At 39.9% G+C, this 26,615-nt stretch overlaps 1 protein-coding gene across 10 annotated transcripts in view; it reads right to left on the reverse strand.

Moving 5' to 3' along the window:
• CELF2 (CUGBP Elav-like family member 2) overlaps positions 1 to 26,615 on the reverse strand; it is a 559,898-nt gene that overhangs the window by 91,105 nt on the left and 442,178 nt on the right. For all 10 annotated transcript variants that reach the window (XM_032985807.2, XM_032985805.2, XM_032985804.2 and 7 more), the window contains one exon: positions 10,214 to 10,296. In XM_032985807.2, coding sequence (XP_032841698.1) covers positions 10,214 to 10,296 — 83 coding nt within the window. The remainder of the gene's footprint in view (positions 1 to 10,213; positions 10,297 to 26,615) is intronic.

A 26,615-nucleotide genomic window follows, 5' to 3' on the forward strand; every position in this document is an offset into this window, starting at 1 on the left:
GGTTGCAAGTGGGATTGGGTGAATGTTCCTAGAATGAATGACAGATGCAATGTATTCATGAGATTCCCTGATACATTGCAAATTCCATTTGCAAAGAAGCAAAGTTGCTTATTCTAACCCCTGCTTGCATATCCCCCCCCTCCTGCGACGGGAGATAGCCCATCTCTGAGTTACAATAGGGCGAGAGCTGGGATTGACTGTAGACTGCTTTAATGCCACTCTTAATGACAACTTGTGAAGATTAGGAAGTTGTCAGAATCAGATATCAGCAAAAGCTCCAGCTTGCTTTGTGAAGTCAGTCTGAATTAATTAATGGGTAGCTTTCCTTTGATATTGCTTTGATATTTGGCTGCAGCTGGATAAAAATCAACCACAAAGGAAGCTACATTTTGTTTACCACTGCTTAAGACTCTGTTTAGTTCAGTGGTTTTTTTTCTTTTGCAGTTTTTGCTTTTTTAACTTCCCTGGCACAAGGCAACAGAGATAGGCTTTCGCTAATAAATGGAGTTATGGTGCCATGTTTTTCAATGTCTGCTTCTCTCTGCTCCTGGAGATACTCGGGCTATATTCGGGGATCAAAGCCATTACCGATTTCAGCAAAGCTGCAAGTGAAAACACGGATCGTTCCAAAAGTAAGACAAACATTAACTTTGCCCATTCTGGTACTGCTTTTCCCGTTATAAGGTATTTAACACTTTAATGATATTTGCTCTCTGTTTCAGAGGGTGCTGATCATTTGCTCCATACACTGACAGCCTGAAATACAAGCTCTCAACTAGGGGTCTTCCCTAACTTGTCAGGGTGGGAATTCACAGCCCATTTTAGTGTCTCTAAAGGTTTTGGGTGTCTACCATGACAATCAGATGAACACGACCTGTACCCCAAAGAGGAGACTGCATTAAAATGAATCCCTGAGTATTTCAAGCAGCCCCAGCGACCCTGCTGGCAAGAGGAGAAAGGATTCCTCTGCACACCACAGGGGAAGAGCAGACAGAGAAGTGGCTCTTCCAACTAAGCTGATGAAGATGATAATTTCTTCCAAAGAACGAGCAAAAAAATCAATTATCTCTCTGGGTCTGCGAAGAGTATTTTTAATTAGGTAGAATATAATTGCCTAAAGTGTGTTATTAGAGCAGGAGGCTCAGTCAAGCCACACAGTTTCACCTGGTTTTCCAGGACTTATTATGGGGTTTCTAATGACCACAGAGAAGACAGAATTTATGTTTTCTCTCTCGTCATGTATGTTGTCACATGGTTCATCAAAACACTGTCGTTCATTACCCAGCTGAGATGGGAAAAAGCTAAGCTAGCTAGGGATGCCTCAGCCTCCTGCACCACCATGGGAGTACAAACACTTAATGAGACAATATTCCAGCCCTTTGATGGCAAAGCATACAGCCACAGACCACACAGCAGAGGTCTTTGAAAGAAGCAGCACAGCTCATAGTGTTGGACACAATGGCAGAAGGACACTGAACAAACAATCTCTGTTATAAACAAGCTGTGAAGCTCATGCTCTTTAGTCATAACATAACTCAGATCCATGGGCACCAAACATTGCTATTGAGGCAGGTGAATGGCATCCAAGGGCATCTCTAATGATGTTACTTCCTGATGCCTGCAACACTGTTTATGATTTGCCTTTCTAATTTCACTACTGTAGGAGTAGTCAGACAGCTAGGAAGGCTCCCTGAACTAGTTTTTCATTACGAAGACAATTTTAATAGCTTGTGTCATGGTGCTAATGAGGCTGACTGAAGCACCTGTACTTTCTGTTCCGGATAACAGAAAACAGCTAACACCAGCAGGAGGATAAATAGCTGTTTAGGAGGGTGCCTGGGCTATTATCCTTAGCTAAGCATCCCACCTAAATCTTGGTGAGCTTTGCAATACCCTAGAGTTTTCCAGTGAGGGCCTCTCAGTTTTGTTCAGAGTTTTCCATTCTGAAGTGCACAGCAAAGGGTTCTCCAGTCAGTGTTTTTTCAGTACCCAGCTTGAACGTGATATCCTGTGAAGCCTTGCTGAATAAGATGTTCTAAGTTGGACATTAAATTCTGGAGGCATTTTGAAAAGTGATGACCTCTACTGTCCACAGTTATGGAAATCAGAGGTAAAACCCAGTGACACACGACAGAACAGTCTGGCCTTTTGGGGATGGGCTTCACATTAGGGAATTTTTCTGAGATTAAGCCAGTATTATCTATTACTCAGTTTCCACCCTAATATTATTATACAGCAAAACTGCACCAAAAAAATTCCTGAACTACTCCAAAAGAGCTATCTAAAAAAGCTAGCATGCATCTAACTGCATTTGCAGCTGGGCTAATGTGCTCTGGCTTCTCAGCAGATCTGCTACACCAGGGAAAAGCAACAGTCTGATATGAATGTCTAGGATCTGAAACAGCTCACCGATGCCCATACCCTGTGCAGCTCTGCACCCTCCTGACATACCGCAGGGGTTAGGCTGCGGCATCACCCTGCTGAGTCGGGCAGATCAAAGTTTAGCCTCCTTCTCCCAGTGCTTCAGGTCAATGGATCTACCTGCACTTCCCTATCCTTGGAGAGTATCTTCCAAATGTTTGAAGCTTCTCCAAATAATAAAAATACTTATTAGAGCATGGACTCATATCCAGATATCACAATTCTGGAGTCACTGCACTATGCAACCAAGTGCTTTTACTTGCTTTCTCTCAACCCCACCAGAGTTTAATATTTTCATACACAGTGGAACAGCTTCAAGAGGAGAAATGGCAACCTCCAATCTCAGCTAAATCCAGTAGTGAAGGCTCTGCTAGGTCAATTAAAGTCAAATCCTTACAGCAAACAAGCTAGAGAGGATATAAACTGCATTGTCCTGCATGGCAGAAAGCTATCCTAATGGTAAGGCTGTACAGGAAGGTGAATCTGCCCTGCCATCCTTCATTGAGAAAAAGGGACAATATAATTACGAATTATCTGTTTTGCTCAATTTAGAGGTTATTTTCACTTAGGCAATGTTCCCCTCTCCCCACGTGTGTGTAACAACCATCTCTCTGCCATTAAGCTGCAAGTTCAGCTATTTATAGGGGTTTCATTGGGCTCCTAAGTCACTTTTTATTGTTTTATGAATTCAGGGCTGGTAATCCATTCTGTGTGTCACGGTAATGGTAGATGAAAACCCAACCTTTCTATTAAGGTACCTGAATTTAGCGCAAATACTGTTTTTTAATTTAAGTGGCAAAGTCAGTGCAAACTTTTTTTGAGAGGCAGAGGTGGAAGTGGTGTATTTCCATAATAAGAAATCACTTATTCTGAGGTGGACAAAATGTATCATTAAGTCGTTTCATTTGCATAGTATTTTAAAGGAAGAAATGGGCCAGATTCACTTTCTCAACATCATTCAATGTCTTATAGCTCAGTTCCTAGGAATAGGCTCTCTGGGAATTCTCTGCTTTCCCATCTGGTTATTTTTATCATTTAAACAGTTCTAGACTTCTCAGATCCTTCATTAAACAACATTTGGCCATGCTATATGGGTACTGAATTAGTTTAATTTGTCATCATAAATCAATCATTCCAATCCCTTAACTAACTTAATTGCTCTTTAAATTCCCTTTCTGTTTGTCAAAATCTCTCAAAGTCACTGATATCTCGCATTCAGGCTATTATTCAAGTCATATTGGATGATTACCTTTTTATTACAGGTAATTTTTACATAATGTTCATATAGCACTGACAACTCATAAGGCCTAAAGCAGAGAAGGGAACTGGATATTAAAACACTACTCCAGAAAGAAGTGTGCCAGGATATTAATTAGAAATAATCTCACGATGCAAAGTGAAAATCAAAAATATATTTGATTTTCTTACTTCTTGTTAGACAAACAGTATTTTATCAGAAAGTGAACATGGATTCATAGTAAGTCACCATGGATGCCTGAATTTTGAAACAGATTATTCTGAAGGTTAAAGAACCTGCTAAACTGATTCAGCACAGTGCTGAGATTTCTCTCCCACGTTACAACCCTTTAAGCCCCATGTCCCCGGAGGGGCTGTGGTGCTGCCTTGCCGTTACATGTGATACTGACACCGTGGCACATAGCAAGACCGAGTGTGTTTTACAGTTAATGTGAAACCTGTTCTGGTCTGTGAGGACAAGGGGAAGCCCCAAAATGGACTGGCATCGTGCCGATGATTGTCGGCCTGGTGTAGGGCAGAACGAACCTTGTTGTGAACAGGCACCAAAAGAAAAGAGTAATCTAAGTTCATCTTTAAAAATCAGTTTTTCATATTCTACACCCCTAAATGGACCATGAGGTTTCCTGACAGTTGGCACAGAATATTTAGGGAAAAGTTTCCTCTAAGACAGTCCTGTTTCCCTATCATGTTAACAGCATTTAATAAAACCAGTAGTGATTCTTATAATGTAAAAACTGTATGATCTTTCTCTCAACAACATCTGGCAAAAAGGAAGTCATTAATATTTTACAAGACAGTTGGATCCTACAAACTCTACCTTGCTGTTAAAATTTTAAGAGCTTTCTCAAAACTGTATTTCTCCATTGTTAAACTCTTAATTAAATTGATTAATACAGCAAATGTCCTAATTTCATGCCAGAACTTCAACACAAAGGGTTTGCTGCTACTTGGAATATGTATATCTCACTTAAAATAAGAACCACATAAAACATTAGTCTGTTGAGCACACATGAGTGCTGAGACCTAAATCAGTGAGGGCTGTAAATTATTTCTGTGATAACCTTAGCTATGAGCATATATGCAAAAACACACAGATAGGCAACAGATAATCATTGCCATGTCAGATGAATCATAGAATCATCTAGGTTGGACCTTTTAAGATCTTTGAGTCCCACCGTAAACCTAACACTGCCAAATTCACCACTAAACCAGTCTAAATCTAACTTTAAATATAGAACAAAAAGTTTTAGGTGTGGATTTTACAAATGGATTCCCACCGATTCCTCACTTCAAATAGCTTCTGCATGGGATTAAAGGTTTATTTATTCAGCAACTGGGCTCCAAGAATCCAACCAACATACAGTGCTCTTGTGTTACCTATCTGACAGCTCTTGCCGGGAAATCCTACCAGATTCACTAGTTAGCAAAACAGAGCACATTCTCTTTTTAAACTAATGTACCTTACAACTAAAACAAATAAAAAATGTCAGTGCCACCAAGGCGGCTAAAGCAGTCCCTGCATACAGCTCTTCGAGGTTTGCTTTCCATACAGAAGACAATTTTCACTAAGGAGCAAATTAGAGTACAGGAGAAACTAAGATTATTACATCCAACTGAAGTTACAGAATAAATTTAGATGAGAGGAATTTATTGGATTATTTTGTTTAGGGAATAGAGTTTAAACACCTCTAACAAAGCCATGAGATTCTTAATGAAGATGAGACTAGTTAAGGCTTCAGTTCTACATCTCATTCCAAAGAAGCACATTTCTAAGATCACTGTTACATTCAAGATGAGGTGTTCCCTTTTCTCCCTTCTGCCTTTTAAAACAAAATCCAGACCAATGGTCCAAGAAAACCTGACTGTAAATTGAATAATACAAACCGCATCCCTATGAGCTAGGATATGAGCTATGCACTTGAATGATTATTTAAAAAGACACATCTGGAAACTAATGTTGTTCATTTATGTCCTGGTTTCAGCTGGGATTGAGTTACTTTTCTTCCTAGTAGCTGGTATAATGCTGTGTTTTGGATTTTGGATGAGAATAATGTTGATAACACAACGATGTTTTAGTTGTTGCTGAGCAGTGCTTACACTAAGTCAAGGACTATTCATTTTCCCAGACCACCCCACCAGCCAGGAGGCTGGGGGGGGTACAAGAAACTTGGGGGGACACAGCTGGGAGAGCTGACTCCCACTGGCCGAAGGCATATTCCATACCATATGGCATGATGCTCAGCATATAAAGCTGGAGGGAAAGCTGGCCAGGGGCTGCTCCTTGGGAACTGGCTGGGCATCAGTCAGCAAATAGTGAGCAATTTCATTGTGCACCACTTGTTTTGTATATTCTAATTATTTTATCATTATTGTTGTTGTTGTTGTTATTATTATTATTACCATCATCATCATTATTTTCCCTTCCTTTTCTGTCCTATTAAACTGGCTTTATATCAATGCACAAATTTTACTTTCTTGTATTTCTGACTCTCTCCCCCATGCTACTGCTGGGAGGGGAGTAAGTGAATGGTTGCGTGGTGTTTAGCTGCCTGCCGGGTTAAACCACGACAATTTACAAGACATAAAAGCTACTAATGATGCCAGCACCAAGTCAACAGAAAAGAACTGTCCCCATTTCATTGATATGTATCATATATATCAATACGCCTGTATTTTTCAAATACTGTGTATCTTCTCTGCCTAGTAGCAATCCTACCATAACAAGTGATATCTAAATACATTTTGGAGGAAAGATAAAAGCTACATTATATGACAAGGAATATTATGACTAACAGAGAGATTATACTAAACTTGAGGAAAATGAAGATGTTTGATCCTACTTATGCTGAAAATTTAAAAAAAATTTTTAAAAATCTTTTAAATGAGTTTTATCCTCAGGAAAATTATTAAAAAGAGAAAAGCCTTGAGATGTCAGCTGATGACATGTTTTTCTTCTTTATCTTTCTTTTTTGTTGTTGCTGTGAAAAAAAAATCTGAGAGAATACAGCAAAGTGCATCATTAACTTCTTATTAATTTTATAATACAAAGGCAATTCAGTTAAAATAGTGGTGCTGCAACTTTAAATTACAGAAGTAGCTTGGTATTTAATGAGAGATTTAGCACAGCAGGGTTTCTGTTAAATTAAGTTGTGCCTTCACATCACAGTGGGAAAACAGGTGTATATTGGTTTAGAATTATGGAAATGTTGACTAATTCCAAGGCTTGTAATCAAACAGCAAGGCACCCTGCAATATTTTCTTCCAAGATTCTGCATTAATCATTTATGTCTGGTCTTATTTTCTTCATGTCCACTAAAAGGGTGCAGCTCAAAGTAGCAGATAAAGCGCTCTCGTTTTCATGTCTCTGTTAAGGATGAGGTCCATGAAAAAAGTAGATATAGAAACAGAACACTGCAGTTTTGCTCAAATATCTACCTACATTAAATTGAGCATGCAGTCTTGGAAGGGGGATAAATTTCATGCTAAAAAACCCATTTTTTTTGGCTTTACCAGTGCTGATCCACAGCCTGCTTGCAGAGCCACATGAAGCAGGTCTGCATTTAAGAAATGAGGAGACTAAACCCAGAAATAATCTGGTCTCTATCTTTTAATGAACATCGAGGTACTCCCCTCCACGCTTCTGCAGCAGTGCTGGTTACACCTGCGTGCAGGTAAAACGCCGGCGAGTTCCAACTGCTGCAGCATCCCTGCAGGGCCCTGCTCCTGCAGCTGCCATCATTCCTCACCTCACACTAATAAATCACCTGCCTTTGCCTCGGATTTTCTTCCTGGGCTATTTAAGGATGCCTTTTATCTGACGTGTGGTGGCATTACAGTAAAAGTGGAAGGCACAGATTCTTTTGTTTCCAGGAGACATCTTATTACTGAACCTCCTACGTACCATATCTCGTTTACTGGAAGCAAGCTGACACTTGATGCCCAAATGAACCTGATCCAAATTCATCCCTTGTTGTAACTCTGCCAGAAGATTGCTTCCATTTGTTCTGAGACTGTTTCGCACATGGACATATCCACTACCTATTCCTGCTTGTTTGGTGAAAGCTACTTAAGAGGCAAGAGCTAACAACTGGAAATTGTTAAAATTCATGTAAGGAGAATCCTGCAAACATGAAGTGTTTTCAACCTGCATGCCATAACCTTAAAGTGTGCTCAAATGAAGTTGTTTTGAGAATACACAGATGCAGCATAACAGAATCACTTTATATGCTGAATCTCAGCATACAACACATGCAAAATATAGTCTTAGAATCTGTTATATAATGTATGCTGAATTGTTCTCAAAGAGAAGTAATGGATCTGTATTCGAGTCACTTTTCTTTTTCAGATGTGTCCCTTTAAGAAGTAGGTATAACAACTTATCTCAAAGTAAAATCTTAACAACTCTGGCAGTATCAGGAATACTTTTAATGCCCAGCCCCCAGAGTCATGGGAATGTAATTTTCACATTTCCTTAAAATGAAAGTTTGTAACCTCACAGTCAGGACAGAAAAACACAGCTTGAAAAGTTTTAAATGACAAAGAGCTAGAGATAACATTAGAAAAAAAAATATTATATTTCTGAGCTTTATTTAAAAAAAAAGATCAAAAGGTACACTAGTCTCTTTAACTGCTACATGCTTGTTAGCTGTACAAAAGCAGAGGAGAAAATGATGCCTTGCTCAAGTAAGATGTGATGCAGAGCTGAGCCAGCTTTGCCACCTGTACATGGGGAGGTCAGGGAAGGAGTCTGCCCCTCCGAGTCACCCGCTGGGATAACTAAGATCTCTCAAAACACGGCAGCCAGCTCGTGGGGCTCAAGGAAGAACAGAGGAGCAAACAAAAGGACCCTCTTTGCTTCTAAGGGGAGTGATGTATAGATCTTGTGGTAGAATTTCAGGATAAGGGTCCCATGCTTTGCCTGGACCCAGGGATGCTGGCTGGGCAGGGTACCGCTTCAGAAGCTTGGAACCACCTCTGTGGCGATGCCCATCCTGCCCAGCCAGTCAGCACAGCCATTTGACTCAAAGCATGTCAGAGAGCAATTACACAGTGAGTTGGGTTAAGTGCAACATTAGCTGCACTGAGCACTTATCCAGGGTACTCAGCATCTTCTGGTAGTGGGGATGTGAACCAACAACCTGGGTTGCAGAGCCAGAGGATGCTGAGGTTCAACCTGAGCTTTGAAGGGGTCTTAAAAGGAATCATTCCTCAGAGCCTTCCTTTCTCTCTGAGGGTGGCACATCCTTCCTCTACACCCTCAAACACCAAGCCTGCCACCGGGAGGCTTGTAAGGTCTTGACATCATCCCTTGAAAGGACCATTTGCTGGAAAATATCACTTGAATCTGAAGTGCTACAATTTTTCTTTTATTTTCCTGTAGCTGGACAACATCTGCAGATTTCCTGTTACCTCTTCCAGCATTTTCACTTGCAAATGACAGAGGAATCCCATTTTATTTTGGTGAATCAGCAGGACTCACAGATAACTATCCACCATACTTCTATATGTTGGTCATTTCCATGACAGATGAGGTCGCTTTCCCAACAGGAGTTGCATAAAGTGAGCTGGCCAGATGTGAATTTTTCAAACACACAGTGTCCAATTTCACACACAGCATGTAGGAACTAAAGGAGGTATTAGCCATATAACTGTCAGTCCAGTCAATGTTCTATTTATTTATACAGTGTTGTAATCATTTGTTTATTTTTGTGTCTGTAACCATACACTCCAACTATATACTTGAACATTTCCCTACATCAAGAGGGAATATACTTCCATTGTTTATATTTTTCCTTTCCTATCCCCAAAGGATTTGGCTACATTCATCAGAAGAAATGAAAACATTGGAACAAGATGTCAGAGTTAAGTCATGCAATTATCAGTGATATACTTGTCTCTAGCCCTGTAACTTAAATCCCAACTACCATAGGATAACGCAAGCTACAGTTTGTACAACACAACCACAACTGTTCCAACCACTGTTGTGATGTATCAGTGAGAACAGGTTGCTGAGGAGAGGTGGTGGCAGGGAACGGGATGACACTGTGCAAGCAGCTACGTGGTACCATGCTTACGGTTCCCTGATGTGCAGGCACCACACTGAGGCAGTCAGGTTGTTTAGAAACCATGTGGATAAAGGCTGCATTTAGTAAAGTTGGCTGTATTTTGTCTTTTCCTCTTCTCTCCCTTTTCAAACTAGAATCCCCAGTGGTGCAGTGCTTTTCTGCCATATGTTTTTTCCCCCTTCCTCCCCCTTAAATAAAAAAAAAAATTGAATCTACATTGTGCTTCAGTAACTGTCTCTAGTCAGCAGGAATCAGCACTGTTTCCAGCCAAGGGACTTTCCATAGTAGAGAAACTGCCTTTTGAGATGATGCCATTGCTACAGGACTGGCACCATTACAGAACAGACCATCAGGTTAGCCACCCTCTCTTGAAGAGATCAAGGTCATTTGGGGCACCAAGCAGCATCTTGAGTAAAAGGGCTATTTTTCTGGCAATAAAATAATGAGGATCAAAAAGTAAATGTACTCACCCCAGGTAAAGTTTTAATATTGTGCAGTGCATTCTGTGCCTCAAGAGCAGCTTTTCTTGTATAAAATGTTACGAAACAACAACCTATAGAGAGAAATGAAAAGCTTTCAGAAATTAGTGAGTATGATTTGTGAGAGTACAATAGGGAGGGAGAAAAAACAGTGGTTGAACAACACATCAGGAAAGCTGGAAATGTGAATTATCATGAGGCTGCCTGAATGACATGAATAAAAGAAAGCTTGTATGGTTTAAAATAAAAAGTCACCCCCTGTGCATTGCATCTATAGCACACCTACATTGTTAGTGAACTGTAATCACTTAGAAATTAAGTTAACCAAAATCCAATTGGCTCTGTACAGTGTAAATAAGGTTATATTTTTCTGAAGGCTCCCATTACACATTGAATATAAGCAACATGGCAAGCTCAAGCAGCAGGAGTTCATTGTTGCATCCCAGGCAGAAAATCAGGTAAAAGCAGGAACTTATTTAAAGGGCCTTGGATACAAGAGCTAAGATTTGTTCCCCCCTATTTGAAAACAGGTAGGACTGGAGGTAGGACACTCATCTCAGTTGCAAGAATGAAAAATAAGATACAGGAGAATTTTCCACTGGTGGGATAGTGGAGGCTGCTGATGGCTGACAGCACTAAGTAAGGCTCTGCTCACCCTGTATCTGTCTAACCTTCTGTAAACCAGACTGTTTTAGTTGCCTTAATCCTGTCGTTTTCTCTTTGGCAGCATGGTGGTCTGTGGGACCAAACACAGGTTGTTGACACTTTCTCCACCTCAAATATTTAAAGTAACTCTTCCACAGCGCACACAACCCAGTCAGCTTAACACCACCCCCAGGGTGAAGTCAGGGCTCACAGGTAGATCCTCAGGGAAGAGCTATAATATCACAGGTGTGTGACAAAGAAACAAGGGCCAGGATTTGACTTGCTGCAATCCGAAACATCCCCCAGCCATGACGTCTGCTCCTAGGCATGCACAGGGCACATGCAATGAGGTTACTGTGGAAGGACCTTGCATCCATGTTGCAGGTGGGATGCTCAACACAATATCGCAGCTTGTGACTTCAACTTTCTTCCAGTGAGAGGGAAATCATTTTGAGAGCAACGCTTGCACACTTAAGTGCTTAACACAAGATCGCAGGTATAGACACAAGGAAAATTCACACTTAAAGAGCTTCCACCCATCAGAGTAAATCAGTAATGTAGGAACACCCTTAGAGGATAATCTGTTGCTACTCTGTCCATAAGTGAAATACGGTGGGGCTGAATGCAGCCCTTGTCCCATGGTCATGGGCAGACCCTGCTTTGGAGCCAAGTCACATTAAGAAGAGACCCCAAAACTGTAGAGTTCTGTGGCTGCAGATGAGGTGCTCTGTGACCCAGCTGCTATGGGGAGAGGGAAAATGTGCTGGGTAATGCGGTTGGGAGGCAGAAGTGGCTAGTGAAGTAAAAACTTACTCTGTATCAAACAAGACTTTAATGATTAATCAGAAAACAATCCTATTCTCTTAATCACAGAAAGAGATTTGTTTCAGCTCCAGAGAAATGTCAAACCTAGACAGTAAATAGAAGAAACCACAGCTCTCGAGCCTTGGTGTTCCCTCAGAGCATGACACAGATGAAATAATCTGTCCTTTGAGCAGTGAGCAAAGATGTTTTTTGCATCAGCTCCCTAACGTTGACCAAGGTGAAACACCACATCCCGCCTGCTACCTTGCAGCGTCCCTCTAGCATCAAAGGAGACCTAGGAGAAAGTGTGCCCAGGAGAACACAGCTAGCAAACATTTTAAGTAACCAGGTGGAGGTGGCCCATACCACACCGTGGAAGGAAGAGCTGAATCCAGAACGCCTCCTGCGCTGCCTCTCGCTTGGCTCAAGCTGTGCATCGCACTGTGAGCACTCCCTCCGGCTTTGCAGCCGGGCCAGCAACAACCATTACGTTTATAACAAGCAAAGGTAATCACGTATTCCCAGCTGGAATACAGCGAGTTTATCCCTAATGCAGAAAAGCACTTGCAGGCAATGCAATACACAGACAGGCAGGTAATGCAGACTTAACACAGATGGGAGAAATATTTTTTGTAGAGCCAACAGGTTCCTTAAAATTTCGCAGTTTATGATAGAGACAGTTTAATAATTACTTCAGGGAGCTGAACACTGTTCAGCAGGGATGATTATTACAGACAGCCACAGCCTGTTTGTGCTTCCTCTGAGTGTTTCTAAATCTTCTATTACACTCAAAAATTCTGCAAATTTAAATTATTTTACTCTGGAATGAAAATGGGAAACTAATCCAAGCTTGTGACATTTAATAGCATGACTTCGAGAAAACATTGCCAGCCAACTCCAAAGTCTATCTTCTATTATTTCTTCATTTGGTTTATTAGCTTTTTAATATAAAGCTTTTTAACCAGGAGAGGTTATTCAGAGGGGGAAATATCAAGCAGTATTCACAGCTTTGCAATTGCAATGTCCTTTACCATGGATCCGAAGGGTTTCATTTTAGATTTCAACTCTGTGGTCTTATTCTGATAAGGAGAAGTTCGAAATCTATTGGTTTATCATTCTTGGCACTACTTGAAAGAACTGCACTTGAAAGATGAATATGCTGTGAAATACCCTTTAACTAGTAATTTTTTGGAAGTAATAGCACAGGAGAGAAAAATGTCTCTGTGAATGAGGTACTGGGAGAAAACAGTAGTATAATGGGAATTGTGCAGATGTTTCAGGCAGGTCATTGGACCCTGACAAAAATGGAGACATCTAAGCACATAGACCAACACATCTGAAAATGCATATGGATAAAATATTTCTCTGGACTCATTCTGCTCATATCTTCTTAAACAACAAAACAAGAAGGTTTGCTGTGGTTTGAGGAGAGCATGGGCACCAGATGTGGACACCGCCTAGTGAAGCTATCTGCTAAAGAGGTCAGGGCTGGACTAAAAAAAAGAAAATAAGAAAACACAGAAGAACAGAAAAGAAAAAAGTGCACATGGTCCCAAAGGAAATGCTACAGCTCAGCCTATGGACTTTCCAAAGGTGCTTGCTACCAAGTTACGCAAATGGCTGCAGCTCCAATGGGTCACCTTTGAAGATGCCTCCACTGTAAAATCCCTTTGGCTCAGTACTATATCCCGTAGGAGAAAGTACCAAATTCAGTAATTTCTGCAGAAATATTGGAAGAGAAGACACCTGTGTAAGAGAACAGGGCTAATCTGTGCTTTAGGACTAGTAGCTGGCCCCTGCTGAAAGACAACTAGGAGACAGCCTTCCTTCCTCCATTTTCCCTAAGAAAACGTAATATTGCAAAGACAAATAAGTGACACTGCTAGGAAAGAAAAAGTATGTTTCATACTAAGAGAAAAATAATAAAAAAACAACCCTCTTCTCTCCAGACCCCTGTACACATAATCTTGGCCTCATCAACAAAAAAAATTGACAGTAGCTTGATCCATGACTAAACTTTTCTGACATCCAAATAACTCACAGCCTAATAGTGATAACCTTCTCCTCTCTTAGTCAGGACAACATAAAAGGTGAATTGGCTTGTGGACATGGTTCTGCTGATCCTCAACAGCCTGAAATACAGCCCAGTTTAACTCCATGTGGGTTAGTATCTTCTCAACCAAAGGAACAAGAGCTTGTGCTTCCAGTCAGTGCCTCTAAAGCAGCAAATCTCCTGCGTTTTGATAAGCTTGTTATGCTCTACTTGGAACCGTATTTACTACAGTGTAAGACATTTCTTTTTTGTACCTAGAAAAAATACTGAATGAATCATGCGGATCCCTACAGTCCCTTAAGGACATCGGCAACAACTTCATGGCTATCCTGCCAGATGCTTGAACAGACTGAATAAAACCTGCCACCCCGTGCTGCACAGCATCTAATAGCAACAAATGGGATGCCTGAGAAACAAAGGCAGAAACCAGCCCCACTTCTCAAAGCATCTGACAAGAAAACGCTGCAGTGTGTACACTACAATGCTCAACTTCAACACCTCATTAAAAAAAGGGGAAAAGATCTCTTATTTCAGCTTGTTTTCACTCTCATTTTTTTTTTCCTTTTTCTTTTTTTCAAAGGAAATTTAGTGCCAGAAAAAGACCTCAAGGTCCCAGCCATTGGGAGAGAGTTGACACATTCAATTCTCCATGACACATTCAATTCACAGGCCCCTGCTCAGGCTGCCAAAGGCACCAATTAGCACCAGTGGTGGAGATTTTATTTATTTAATTTCCACAGAAATCTGTTTAGCAAGATACTGACAGGGGCAAACAGCCTTGCGTATGGCTAGAAACAGCTTTACTTGAGTCACTGTCAAAGATGGCAGCAACGGATTATGTGGGGATCGTGCAGCCACGGCTTCGCTAAAGCAACCGTTTAGAAGTTAGGCATGGGCAAAAACCAGCGCGAATGGTGAGGACTCTCACACCACCATACCCATGAATTTCTGCCGGCAGTGAACCTAGGTTTGTAGAGGACGTTTGCGCACATTGTGGAATTACAACAGACTGCAGAGTTTTCCCCATGAAACTTCAAAAAATGCCATTCCTTTTGCAAGCAAGAGGATTTTTTCAAAGAGCTGTTAGTGATTTCCTGCAATGGGACTTTTCCTCCAGTGAGTCTTCTGCTCTACAACCCAAATTTGCCACCTTTGAAATCTTTGCCCTCATCCACCCAGCAGAGCAGGCATGGCTCTGTTAGGCTGTAAAATACAGCCATATGACAATGCTAGGAGAAACGTCATGTCATTATTTTTATCACCTTCTCCCAATTCAAACACAGACTAATTACTCCGTGAGAGCTGTTTACATTCCTAATTTTGAACAACTAACAAAAGGAACCTCTCCTCCAGTCAGAGATGTGGCTTACACAGTCCTCGCTGGCTTTTAACAGCACTGGGATCTGTGTAAGAGGCTTAATCTCTCAGCCAGGATTTCACGCTCGAATGAATACGGCAACCTCCATCTTGCTTTGGGTGTGAAAAAGTCTCTTACAGCTCCCTAAACTGAATACACAGTTCCTAGGTTAAAGTTACCAGGAATTACACGTGTGCATCAATTTGAGAAAATAACCCTTGGATGTGGACAGGAATTAAAACACGTTGTTCTACAAGATGCTCTGAGGTTTTGATTTGCTTGAAGAAAAATGTGCTGCAGTTTCCCAGGCCTGAAAATTTAACTTCTGGGAATAAAAGAGAAAAGATACAGGAGAAAAAAACCTCCTCATATTCATTGGTCTTATTTATGAGTTTCTATAGTTTTCAACTGTCAGAATTTGTCAGTTTGGATCTCTCCTGCGTTGTGCATATTATCACCTGCTGCCAGTATCTGAACCCTAACCATAGGGTATAGAAATACAAGAGCTTATCAGCGCGCCTGCATAGCCTGCAACAACTTAAAAGTATGAAATTTGCTTTACCTTCTAGACTAATAAAATAAACACTTCAAAACAGCTATAATGATTATCTGATGATTGAACTCTGTATTCTTTTAGCAAGTAATGGAATCCTGGCAGACAAATTCAATTCAAAATACATTCGCATTCAGGACATCAACAAAGTCATCATGTTGTGAATTGAAAATTCCTTTAAAGGCTGTGTTTGAATTCTAAGGGGCTGACAGATCAAGGGACTGAAGGCCCTGGAAGGCTAAATGAGTGAAGTCCCGCTATGTTTCTTTCTTTCTGTGAATGAAGCTCACTTTTGTGTGTGCATTTGCAAGCAGAACAGATGCTGGCTTCATACAAGCTTGGAATCTCAATGGGGACAGTAGCTTCTTGTCAATCCAGCACAGTTCAAGCTAGTTTAAGTTAAGGAGGACTTCTTTTTCTCTTTTTCTTTCCCTCCAAATGTTCCTCTCCTGATTTCCACATTCACTCTCCCGCTATCAAAATTTAAACATTACACTGCGATTTAAGAGGGCTGCCTTTTAAAAGGGTCTCTTGCATTCCAGCTGTTCACCCAAACACTGAAATACGTGCTCTGTAAATCACAAACAGCTACCTGAAAAGTGTGATTTGCAACCAAACCCACCATGACCTACACTGTCATTTTCCAAAAGGCAATGTAGACATCAAAAATTCTCTTCCACTAAAACCACTGAAAAGAGCTATTGCTACAGGAGTTCAGGTGTGTGGTTTGGCAACAAGCTTTTACAATTTCGTTAAATTTGGTGCAGTGCAATGGGAGCCTTCTCTGTCATTTCTTCTGTATTACAGATTTTAGTGCTATTAGCTAATTTGTATGGAAGACATCAGTCTAGTATTAGGAGAGGTGTTTCAAGTCTTAGAGATTTTTGCTGGGTGATTCCATACAAAAACAGAGAAAAACATGAACTGCCTGAATTGCAAATACAGACATTCCTGAAAAAGGAAAGCAAAAAAAACATTTCCAGAAATAAAAAATACAACTATTTATGTCATTCTGCTGAACAGAAAAAGAAGGTGTCTAAGACAGGGATGCATTTTGTTTCCTACCTGCACCGTCCTCTCGCTCTATTGTATACGGAGTCACTTGAGAGTACAATGGCAATGATTCACTCCCGAAGCAATGCCTTATAGAATTGCCATATACTGCAGAAATCAACCTTTAACGATGCCGCCTCCCAATTAGCTCAGGTTTGCTAATAGTTTGATATAATTGGCACCCTGATGGAAACCGTATTACCAATCCTGTCACCAGCCAGGAAACCGCATCGCCACTCTAATGACAGCACATATTATAGTGATGCCACTTCTAATATTAATACATTAGCTGAATGTAGGCAGGGGCTAATGTGCAAGAAGGATTCACAACCAGGACATGCCAAATTCCACCCTGTGCTCTATTTTTCCTCCTGGTTATAACATCCAGGGCGGCATTGCACCAGCCCCAGCGTGCCCCGAACCGCCCCCATTGCATTAAAGCACAAATGCTCCAGGCCGGTAACAGCCCTGTAAATGGCCAGTGAAAAATGATCCCATGGAGCTCAATTTTTTCTCTCTATGCCTAGCAAGTTATGACGGCCTTTCTGTTAATTGGCCACAAGTCCTAGTTTGCTGTCAGCCTTCAGCTGCACCGGGGAGCTCTTTTGGAGGAGTCACACTCTGTCATTCCCATACCCTTGTGAATACAAATGCTCTCTATAAATGTCCTCTGCCTACAAAACGGATTTTTTTTTTTTCCCCTTTTTTTTTTTTTTTTTTTTTGACCTAGATTAAATCTGCTGCATTTTCAAGCCTTTTGGGAAAGCTACTAAGAACTAATATGCACTGGTTCATGTGCCACAACACTTCCCTACCCATTATTATGTAAATTTTGACTAAAGTGCGACACAGATAGAAAAGATATGAAGGGCAAAATTGCCAGAATCTGCTTTTCTTGCTCTCTGAAATAAGCCACTTATATTAAACAGTTTTAAATGGCTAATAGCTGTATAAGTATCTGAAGAATTTCAATATACATTTTTTCATATAGGACAATGACACCTTTTGCACATTCCTGAACTCTTCTGCTGACTGCGTAATGACCAAGAAGTGAATGGTCAGCACACTGGGACTCTGTGGTTTACTTTTGAAGAAAGAGGCCAACTTCCACATCTGCAGCTTGGTAATACTTATTTGATATTTGCACTAGATGGTGATAAGGAGGAAGAAGAAGCAGATTCAGAATTAGATTATATATGTGGTGGCAGGGTAAGTAAATAAATAAATACAAATCAGGCTTATAGCATCAAGGCAATTTCATGTCATTACTAATGAATCTGTCCCTAAAGAAACTATCTTTTTGCAAATATGCAAGACTCAAAAATGAAGATTAATGTATTAATGTGAGCAGTCAGAGGCGCTGGACCTGCACATCAGTACTGTGCCAACACCTCGATCTGCAGGTTGATGGCCCAGAATCTTCCCCCTCTGCCAACCCCTCCAAGCACCCAACCAGCGTAAATCCCTTGAGAGAGTCATTGTTTTCCCAGCCCTGTGAGATGAAAGGCTCTCAGTCAGTCAACACCAGCGAGAAAATCAAAGAGGCTGCTCAGCACCTCTTGACGAGATCATGTTTGGTCCATTCACATTTCTAGATCTCAGGGAGAAAGAAAAATTGGGATCTTATACATCAGTCCATATGGCTTACAATAAAAACTTCCTGTCAGAGTTTTCGGAAAAAAAGTTTTCGAATAAGTAGGAAAGCAGGGGGAGAGGACGGGGAGATGGCATTCCAGTCTCTATCTCTGTGAGGGGCCTTCCATGGGAAGTCACTGTAATTCCCACCCATAAAATATAGAAAAGAATATACACAAAATACAGGAGAAACAAGAAATATTTTTTTTAAATTAGAAATCATTCTAAACACAGCCTGTCACTCTGTATATACATCGTATCACAAAGAAATCTTGAATTTGGTAGGGACATGTACATGAAACTGCAACACAAATAATCACTTATTTCTTATGCTACCATTTCTTTCCCCTTTACCTTTTCATTTTCTTTTTTTCCTTCTTATTCTCACAATAATTCTTAATCTTTAATTCACTTTCTTCTCCCCTCACTCAATCCTTATTCTTTTCTTTCTAGCAGATGGTCATTGCTTCCTTTTTCCTTGGCCAGGTAACAATTACTGATTTCAGTTTACTGGCTTTGAAATGAATTAACATGTCCTCTGTGCAAGTTAACTCCTAAGCTTTTCCATCTGCTAAATGTGTTTTTGGATATAGTAGAGAAAGAGAGTTCAGAGCACAGATGCTATAAAAAAAAAGGGAATGAAAAATTAAGATATCCTTCCTTATTAATACATTCTTAGAGCAGAAAACCGGTGTGACACTATTTCAATTCAGAAAGACTCTATAAAGATCATGTTTACATAAATTAATGTAGGCAGGGACACATCTTTCCCTAATGACATTTCAAAAGCCCTACAGCCTCCAACCTCGATATTCACTAGTAGCAAATCAAACTTTCTAGCGCATACATCTTATAGTCCTGGATTTCTTTCAATGTTTTATTTCACTTGAATGCTTGAGAAAGATCACCAAAGACTGTTTTTATCCAGTAATACTTCCAGACCACTGCTCTCATGAAACCTCTAATTGCACTGTGGCTCCTGAGAAGCCACTCAAGTCCTAGTTCAACTAGGAGGCAACTCTGTAGTGAAAAATACTCAGAATAACATAGCTTTACTATAAAATTAGCCCTTTAAAATCTTCAAATCTTTGACTTTGAGAGTTAATTGTAATTTATAAACCTACATGGCCACTATGAAAAATCTGCATTCTGTATTGGAAATTATTTTCACTGATTAAATTCCAGTGGCATTCGGGGCTACATCAGGCAGAGCGCTGCCAGCAGGTCAACGCAGGTGATCCTTGCCCTCTGCTCAGCCCTGCTGAGGTGTATCTGAGATGCTGGGTCCTGTTCTGGGCTCCCCAGTACAAGAAAGATGTGGGCATACTAGAGGGAGTGCAGTGAACAGCCATGAAGATGATGAAGGGACTGGGGTATCTCTCACATGAAGAGAGACTGAGAGAGCTGGGACTGTTCAGCCCGGAGAAGAGAAGGCTCAGGGGGATCTTATCAATGTGTATAAATACCTGATGGGGAGGAAGTAAAGAAGATGGAGTCTTCTCAGTGGTGCCTGGTGACAGGACAAGAGGCCATAGGCACAAATTAAAATACAGGAAATTCCATTTAAAAAAATATGGAAAAACATTTTTACTGTAAGGGTTACCAAATTCTGGCATGGTTTGCCCAGAGAGGTTGTGGACTCTCCAACCCTGAAGACACTAAAATCCTGCCTGGACAGAGACCCGAGCAACCTAATGTAGGTGACCCTGCTTTGAGCAGGAGTTGGATGAGATGAATCCCAGAGGTGCCTTCCAACCTCAGCCAGCCTGCGAGGCTGTGAAATGGTAATGAAGGAATTTAAGTGTCTTTTTCACAACATCCCTACTAACACAGCTTAACTTCCTCAGAAATATATTGCAAGCTTATTTAACTTTAGCAGACAACATCAGTTAAATTACTGTTTTATTGTTGTACTCATCAGTTGGGAACCAGCTCTCATTCACCAGCAAATTTTACACACAAGATGAATTTTTTCATAGCAAGAACATAGGAATTAATCCTTTTTTTTTAGAAACAAAATCAGAGACATTAAAATCTTAGCGTGACCCATGCTGCCACAGACATGAAAGACAATAAGAAAGTCTTATATCACACCTTGTTTTCAGAAATATATCAAGACATTAATGATTTCAAAAGTTGATATTGTGCTGCATTTTTAAAGTTACGGTTTATCCAGTCCCGTTGTATCTCACATGATGAAGTTTTGTTTAAATCCCACACATTCCTTCAGTATTACAAGACCACCTACCTACCCACAGCTTTGACAGCTCTGAGCTTTTGTCTTCTAAAGACAGTATAGGAAAAGCCAGATCTAGCAGTACAAAGAGGCAAAAGAGGAAGAGGTCCAGGGAGAAGGAGTTATAGAAGAAGGTGTAGGGTGGAAAGATTGATATTGCTGACACTTAATGAAGGCCCTTTAATAAAGAACAAACAAAAACCCAACCTTGTCCCTTATCCAGAAACTTGATATGAACATGTGTATGGTTTGGTTTCAACACTTATCTGGGTTTGGAAGACTTGGATACCATTTTTGCAAAAAAGTCTAAAATCTGACCTTGGATAATTAATTTCTAGGAATAGGGTGCTGAAGTTCTGAAAATAATGTTCAATGCCTACTTGACTCTTTCATTGCCTAAATGCTTTTGAACAATCTGGCCTTTAGTCTCCCTGTGCCCTAGCTTCTCCTTGTAAAATGGAAAGAATAAAATGTCTTGAACTCAAAGGAATACTGTGAACAAACCATTAAAAAATGAAAAAAGAAAAAAAAGTGAGGTAAAAAAATACTGCAATAATAGTGAAGTGAGTAACAGCAGAGCAATACCTGCAAGTGCTGCTTCCATCTAACCCACTACAGTCTGACACACTTCCTCCAAAAGTTTATTTATAGGGAACGGAAGAAAACTATACAAGACATTCAAGCTGGCTTAAGGGCTACTTAAGAAGCATAGGAAGAAATTCTAGGTTAAATATTGCCTCAAAGTGCGCTGAACTTGAGTCAACAACAACCTATTTCCCCCAACACCCTCAACCCCATATTTTACTGCTTTTGGCCAAGCTACCTAATAGGGTGCTGCATTCTCTGCGGGTCAAAGAACTGACAAAGCCTCCATTCTGAGTCATGATTTGCTACAACATACACAGTATTTTCAGGGAGCTAATTTTCATCTATTTGAAAACTTTTTTTTCTTAGAAATGTGTTACCTTTCCACATCTTTAAAACTTGGGTCTAAATCTATTGTCTGAATACATACTCCCCTCTCCGTTTGCCCAAGATGCAGTCAAACACTTTCTATTCTTTCTTGACTTCAACATTATAAGCTCTTACATATCTCGTATTGATTTCTACACATTCACAGTTTCACTCTCACAGGGTCACTGCACATGTCAAATCTTTCTTACACTGTGTACACCTTCAAGCAGTGTTTCATCTAAGGAGCTTCACTTTCCCTGAACTTGTTAGCAGTGACACATTTATTCCCCAATTAAGCTTTTTTTATAATAATAATAAAAAAGAAATAGAAGAAATTCCTGGCAACTCTTCTATCTTTCTAGTTGGTTGAAACAATTTTATGCAGATGAAGATGCAACTCCACAGAGCCTTTGAACTTTAAGCACCATCTTTACTTGGCTTTGAACTCTCAACAGGGCCCATGATCCTTCAAAGCAATATACTCTGCCTGTGGAAACTTCAAACAAGGGGGAAAAAGGCTTGGTTAGAAAAAAACGCAAAAGACTTTTTCTTTTAAATGCTTGATGCTCCTGGAAATAAAAAAAAACAACTGAGTGGTATCTGAAGAAGTGTATTCGGCACTCAAGTGTTTCCCTAATTAATTGTTTAGATGAGTGCTAAAATAAATGCAGCAGCAGCAAAGATAAACAAACCACTTTAGTAATAAAGCCATATATTTGTGCAGACACACAAAAATAAATGGCAGCGTTTAATGAGCACAAGCAATGAGAATGAAGAGCACACTTTGTGTGGGGGATCCATGCTCAGAAAGCTCAGACTCAAAGATATTTGAAAGGTATCTCACAACAGCCTCCCGGCCTGACTTGTGTTTGCCCCTTGTACAGCATCTTGCTTTGCACAGACTAACAGTGTAAAAATAAATAGTGTCTTGATGAAGAATTACGGTTCATGTTTCACCTTGCCCGGGCAGCCTCTTAGAGCAAGGAACTTACCTGTGGTAAGAGATTGTTATTCTAGTTTATTCTTCTTTACTTTTGTCTGATGATTAACTAATGTAAAATCAATGAAGTAAGATGCAGAATAGATGTGTAACACATGTACTTCCAAAATGAGAGAGAAAATCTAGGATGGTTCATAGTCTTTTCCTTGTGAGTGGAAAATGAGCTAATGAAGTATAAATAGTAGGGGAAAGTGTTATCTTGCAAATCTAGGAAATCAGTTTTAATAGAATTATAAAACTGTTAGAGGCAGGAAAATTCAGCTAAGCTCACCTCCTGGAGAGGACAGCATTACACTTCCACACGTAATTCTTCCAAAGTTTTATCTGATCCTATCTGTACATTTCCCAGAATCAGGCTAACCATAATTTCCCCATAAAACTATTTTGCAATCTCACAAACATTAACTTTAAAGACACTTTTCACAGTAAACAGTTTCAGCTTTGCTTAATTTCCCATTGCTATTTGTTTCTTGAAAACCTTCCTAAATAAAGTTATTACTTTTCAATCTTTGTATAATGATTTGATAACCTGAGCAAAACTGTACAGACCCATGTATCATACAAATAAATATGTTATTCCCCCCTGAAGTCTTCATACAACTGATTGATTCTTTCTTGCCACTATCAACCATGTATGACCTGGAAAACTGATTAAAAAAAAATCTATTCACCAATATGTAATATCTATTAAGTTAAGGGAATATCAAGAGTGTGTTGGACCACCCATGGGACATGTCTCAAGTCCTCTAATTAACACCAGCTCAGATCAGTCCAAACAAGACAGAACTATGATATATAGACTCTATGGTTCTCCAAAGATCAAGATGTGGCATTTAATCAGATCATGATTTAAAATAAATCTCCAGCAGCCTGTTTCCAAGTTATGACAAGGGAAATACTTGGCTAGAGAGATATAGGCTGTATGAAATGATTGGCAACTTATCAGGACAAGAAGAGAAAGAAACCGGATGATGGGCAACTTAATCAGAGGCAGAAGGAAAAACAGAGAAAAGGAACAAAACGAGTGCCTAAACACTATGTGTTGGCTCCTGCGGTTGTCAAAGGTGGCCTTGAACAGGCAGTGGCAGGAGGGCTTACACTGAAGCTTGTCTGCAAAGTAGATGAAACTATTCAGTGTTCCTTGGCATCAATAGCATGTGGATCCTGAATGTATCTAATCACGTTTGGAGTAGCATGATTCTGTATGGTGTTCTCCACAGGTCACCATGGCAGCCACAGGAACACATCCAACAAAATATCACGGATACGCCGCTTAACAGTACCAAAAAACTCATAGAGGTTTAGAACAAAGTCCCCAGCCTTCTCTGAAAGCTAAAAAAATACAATAAATAAAAAATCCAAGGGGCCCTTCTACACTATTTAATTTTCAGCCTCCGTTCCTTCTCTGAGAAAAGGCTTTCTTTTAATCAGTGTTCATTTCACATGCAGATCAACCTGAACAATCATATTATTTTGGTAGCAGGATCCTTTAGTTAACTTTGCAGCATATCCTCGTCTTTCATGCGACATGTTATTATCACTTAAAATATCTATGTTAAGCAAAAACTATGCAAACTTTTCCTGAAGGAGAACTGAGGAATGGTAGGTTAGAGGTTAGATTGTCAAATGAGCTTTGCAACCACCCGTTCTTTCTGGGAACAAGCAATACTTGGTCTTTTCACAAAAAAACCCCTACTCATAGATGACTTGTTTTTATCTACCAAGTGCAGTGGGTCAACAGAGAAACTGCAAAATGATGTCCTAAAAATGTAAAATTTTTTCTCCCACTTGAGATGGGGAATAAGCGGAATAATGGTGTGCTTAGAAGGAAGTCCTGGTAAGACTGGGACCCATATCTTGTACAATATTTTGGCTCCTGCTAAGCCTTATTATGGCAAATCTAAAGACACTTCCAAGAAATCTGAAATCCTCTATCAGACTGCAGCATTACTCACTCTTGCATTTTGTATGCAAGAAAGATAAACCTTAATGTATAGCAAAATTATTTCTGGAACTGCAAACTGCACATTTTAACTATAATGCACATCATAAGCTTTGACACAGAGATAACTGTTTATTTGTCAACCTTCTCTCATTCCATCAGTCTTAAAAGATAGGACAAAAAAAGCTTTTCATGTGTAACAACAGGCTACATATTAGTCCTGCAGAGTTATCAAAAATGTGGAACTAAATATCAGACAAGCCCAATTTAAAATGATGAAACACTTCTGAATTCCAAAACAATTAGGCTGATTTACAACACATGGCCTGATACACTAGGTTTGAATCCTTTTTTTTGCTTTTAAAAAGGGACACATGTTTTCATGCTAGTCACAAATTAGTGTAATCAAGCTTTTTTTTTTTTTTTTTTTCCGTGGAGGTTATTCAAGAGCAACTCCTACACCTCCCAAAGATGTTTGTGGAAGATTCATATTTTACCTGGAAAGATATACACAGAAATGAGTTACAGACCTAGGAAAGGTAAACCATGACTATAACTGAAGAACAGCATCATCTTTTTCTGTGGCTTTTCAGTGATGCTGTGCTGCAGGTTTACTCAGTTTTCCTTGCGAGGTCCCTCATTTCTGCTTGTAAATCAATGATGCTGGAGTGCTATGAAGATTAATCAGGTGAGGCTTACAGTTTTCTCCTCTACTCTTCATGATGGTTGCTCCCAGAAAACACATACATCTTGAATACTTCTGATCCTACTGGGGTTGAGATTTAAACTAACAGTGACACTGGCAACGCAACTCTACTTGATTATAGTACTGAAAATCATTGTCTGTGTTTCAGTATCCATTTAGTTATTACCTGTGTTTTAAGACAAACAGAAGACTGGAGAAACTTTTCTTTCATTTACCACAACAAAATGCTAGTGAAGGCAGCAACATTTCTCAAAACCTACTCTGAAGAATATTTTGGTTCCTTTATTACAGAACACTGGAATTTACAAGACAAAACATAAAACAAAAGGTACAGGGCATTCACAACACTTTTTTAAGGCTTTCACTTTTGAAACATAATTTGACAATGGATTTTAAATGAAAGTTCTGTTTCTCTATACTTAAGGGTATTAATATTTTAGTATGACTGCATCTGTGAATGAAGACATTCAAAAAGCCATTATGTTTTCAACTTAGGTTAATAATAAGGCTATTTTTCCACCCACTCTCTGGCACAGCTGTAATGTTCTTGGCCTCAAGTGGGAGGCAATGTGGAACAAGGATTAGCAAGATGGATGATATACAACATACAGTGCCAGTTCATATAAAATATTACTAGATTGAAAATGACTGTTTACTGTCTCAGTGATTACATGACCACTTTTTTTTCCTTCCAAAGAACATACAGTATGTGGCACTGCTCTATGCCAATAAAGCTTAGTGCATAGCACCTGGGTAATGACAAATTAATTTTTGAGCTAAGCCTGATGAGGGGGTCAGCCAAAATCTTAGGCAGAGTTTATCCCCAGTACTATTTTACATGAGAGAAAATGCATCCCTCCCATTCACCAGTATAAACACAGAACAGGGATTATACAACAGAAAATAAAGTGGGGGGGACAAAATACCAAAAAAAAAAAAAAAAAAAAAAAAAAAAAAAAAAAGTAATGTTAAGACTGTGTGTGTTTACAGTAATAAAACATTTAATCTTGGAAGAAGGAGGGGAGTTGGAAACAGCACCCCATGGTCCACTTCCAAATAAAATTGGACAAAACATTTAGGAATGCACTAAACAGAACAAGCATGGGTTTGGCACACAACCAGCCAGATGAACTAGTAGGTCTTTTTTCAGTTAAGTCAGATTTTCAAACCTGAGACCATTGCATCCTGGAGCATGAGATCTCTTTCCTGACCCAGAGACCCACCTCTCTTGACCAAGGCCACAGTGGCTCAGCCACTATGTCCCCACTGGAACGCTGCGCCCAAGCACCCGACACGTTCAGGTACTATTGTACCTCAAACCCAGAAAACCATGTGGGCCCAAGTTTTATGTCCTGTACAGACATAAAATTTCTTTTAGCACAAAGTCAACACAAGTTGTTTAAATTACCAGTACTCATCAGCTCCCATCACTTGGACTACTGGCCAGAGCCACAG

The sequence above is a fragment of the Tyto alba genome, unplaced genomic scaffold, assembly GCF_018691265.1.
Source record: "Tyto alba isolate M040663 unplaced genomic scaffold, T.alba_DEE_v4.0 Super-Scaffold_2, whole genome shotgun sequence".
NCBI lineage: Eukaryota > Metazoa > Chordata > Aves > Strigiformes > Tytonidae > Tyto > Tyto alba.